Genomic DNA, 3,209 nt, shown 5'->3' with positions numbered 1-3,209 from the left:
AGAAAACCTTCAGGTTGTTCCATATAGACATCTTCATCAAGATTCCCATTTAAAAATGCAGTTTTGACATCCATTTGCCATATTTCATAATCATAATATGCGGCTATGGCAATTAAGATCCTAATTGACTTAAGCATTGCCACCGGCGAAAAAGTTTCATCATAATCAATTCCTTGAGTTTGAGTGAAACCCTTTGCCACTAACCTTGCTTTGAAAGTCTGTATATTTCCATCCATATCAGTCTTCTTCTTGAAGACCCATTTACTCCCAATAGCGTTGCTATTAGAAGGCAAATCAACCAAGTCCCAAACTTGATTTTCGTCCATGGATTGAATTTCTGACTTCATGGCTTCAAGCCATTTTTCAGATTCAGCATTCTCAATAGCAGCCTTATAATTGATGTGCTCACATTGATCCATCAAGAATAGTTCCTCCTCAGGCATGACAAATCCGTATCTGTCAGGCTCTATACGAGTTCTATCAAATCATCGAAGAGGTGGTGCTTCCTGTGGTATTTGAATAACGTGTTCTGGTTCAGTAACAACTTGTTGATTCTCGGTATCAACTTCATGTGGAGTATTTTGTGGTTCTCGAATTTCTTCAAATTCAATATTATTTCTAATGGTACCTCTTGAAAGGAAATCCTTTTCAAGAAAGGTTCCATGTCTAGCAATGAATACTTTATTCTCTGCTTGGTTATAGAAATAATATCCTCTTGTTTCTTTAGGATATCCACAAAATTACATTTTTCGGATCTGGGTTGTAACTTGTTCGAAGTTTCAATTTTGACATAAGCCTCACAACCCCAAATCCTCATGTGTGAAAAGTTTGGAACTTTCCGATGCCACATCTCATATGGCGTTTTCTCCACTTTTTTAGTTGGTACTTTGTTGACTATATGGGCAGCAGTTTCAAGAGCATAACTCCAAAAAGATATAGGCAATGAAGCATGACTCATCATAGATCGAACCATATCTAATAAAGTTCGATTTCTCCTCTCAGAAACACCATTATGTTGAGGTGTCCCGGGTGGAGTTAATTGTGATATTATGCCACAATTTTTAAGATGCTCACCAAACTCATATCTAAGATATTCTCCACCTCGATCAGATTGAATGACTTTGATTGTTTTTCTAAGTTGATTTTGTACTTCATTTTGGTATCATTTAATGATCTCAAAAGCTTCATGTTATGTTTCATCAAGTAAACATATCCATATCTACTGAAATCATCTGTGAATGTAATGAAGTATCTTTCGCCACTTCTAGACATGGTTCTAAATGGACCACATACATCAATATGTATTAATCCTTGTAGATCTGTAGTTCTTTCACCTTTACCAGTAAAAGAAGCTTTAGTCATTTTTCCACTAAGACAAGATTCACAAGTATCAAAGGATTCAGATGTTGTTGATCCTAAAATTCCAACAGATTGGAGTTTAGAAACCCGTTTCTTATTAATGTGGCCTAAACGACAATGCCATAGATAGTTTTCATTTGAGTCATACTTTGTTCTTTTGGCGTTCAAGGCATAAATAGAATTATTGTTGTATGAATTGTTGATATTAATCTCATATATTCCATTATGTGGGCAAGTCTCAAAATACAACATATCATTCATTGATACCAAAATATTATCATTACAAAAGCCAAACCGATAACCTTGATCATACAACTTAGTAGCAGATACAATATTCCTAGTTATACTAGGTACATAACAACAATTTTTTAATAAAAGATACAGGCCATTTGGTAACAAAAGATTATACTGTCCTATGGCTTCAACGGTGACTGGTGCTCCGTTGCCGACACGTAATTCCAAGTCGCCTGTTCGTAGCTACCTAGCATTCTTTAACCCCTGCACATCATGACAAATGTGAGTACCACAACCAGTATCAAATACCTAAGAGTTAGTGGAAAATGCATATAATTCTATTACAAATATACCTGAAGCACTGGAATTGCCAACCTTCTTTGCTTTCAACTTGGCCAAATACTTTGGACAATTGCGTTTCCAATGGCCAATCTCATTGCAATGGAAACACTCAGCATCTTTAGCAGGTTTGACTTTTGGTGTAGGTTTTGGGGTAAACATTTTACCTTTCATCGGTGCCTTTCCTTTATTTTTCATTGGCGCCTTTCCCTTTCCTTTAATAATTGCCTTTCTTTTATGGTTTGGTTTCTTGATTTTTCCCTCTCGAATCATTAGAACAGGGTTCCCTTTGCTTGGAATGTTGGTCTCAGCTGTTTTTAGCATCCCATGAAATTCTAAGATCGATTTTTCCCAGTTATTCATGTTAAAATTCAACACGAACTGATTGAACATTTTTGGTAATGAGTGCAATGTCAGTTTCTAACTCATCACTTATGGGAAACCCAAGTCTTGAAAGTTGTTCAACATAAGCTTTCATTTTCAACACATGGTTGCTTACGGGAATACCCTCTTGCATCTTACAGCTAATGAATGATGTGATAGTCTCATAGCGTTCCTGTTTAGCTTGAATTTGGACATTTGTTTGAGTTGTCCCATCACCTCGTATGCGGGCTGGAACTCAAAAGTCTTTTGCAACTCAGGGATCATAGTTGCAAGCATGAGACATGTCACCTCATTTGCATCATCAAAGTGCTTCGACTAAGCGTCTTTGATTGCCTTAGATGCATTTGAAGTGGGAGGATCCGGAACAGGTCCATCAAGAACATAGGACTTCTTTTCATTCTTGAGAACAATTCTCAAGTTCCGGTGCCAATCAAGAAAGTTGGTCCCAGTGAGTTTGTCCTTTCAAGTAAGGACCTTATTGAGTGAGTGTTTGTGTTTTGAACATGGGTCGGGACAATTGCGTTGTTGGTCATCTACAATTTTAGCAAAGTTAAAATTAGTATTTTCAATATTAAATCCTCTAACAAATTAATTAACCTTTGATTCAAGAAAAACCTTAATATCTTTAAAGGCTAAGATCCAAATTATATCTTTCCTGTAATTGGCGAAGGCACTTCTTTACAAGAAAAGATTTAATTAGGTAGACAACGTTTATCAATTGTATCTAAATACAACTCTTAGATCTTTATGGGATCATTTAGACAAAATAGTCAATTTGGCATGTTTAATCCCATCCACGCCAACCCAAACTTGTAATTGGCGAAGGCACTTCTTTACAAGTCGAGTATTTAAGTTGTCCAATTTTAAAACGTGCAACATTCGGCCCATGACGG

At 36.4% G+C, this 3,209-nt stretch overlaps 1 protein-coding gene across 1 annotated transcript; it reads right to left on the bottom strand.

Moving 5' to 3' along the window:
* Positions 1 to 1,840: 1,840 nt before the first annotated feature.
* Positions 1,841 to 2,295, bottom strand: LOC143623334 (uncharacterized). Its single transcript, XM_077094268.1, has 2 exons — positions 1,947 to 2,295; positions 1,841 to 1,857 (listed from the first exon to the last, which is right to left on the bottom strand). The coding sequence occupies exons 1-2, from the start codon at positions 2,293 to 2,295 to the stop codon at positions 1,841 to 1,843; spliced, it is 366 nt and encodes a 121-aa protein (XP_076950383.1).
* Between the last annotated feature and the right edge of the window lie 914 nt (positions 2,296 to 3,209).

This window comes from Bidens hawaiensis, unplaced genomic scaffold (assembly GCF_021521415.1).
Source record: "Bidens hawaiensis isolate Kalapana, Puna unplaced genomic scaffold, B.hawaiensis_p1.1 tig00003378_1, whole genome shotgun sequence".
In the NCBI taxonomy this organism is placed as follows: domain Eukaryota; kingdom Viridiplantae; phylum Streptophyta; class Magnoliopsida; order Asterales; family Asteraceae; genus Bidens; species Bidens hawaiensis.
Note: the sequence above shows the minus strand (reverse complement) of the source record. Positions and strands in the feature narration are given on the sequence as shown.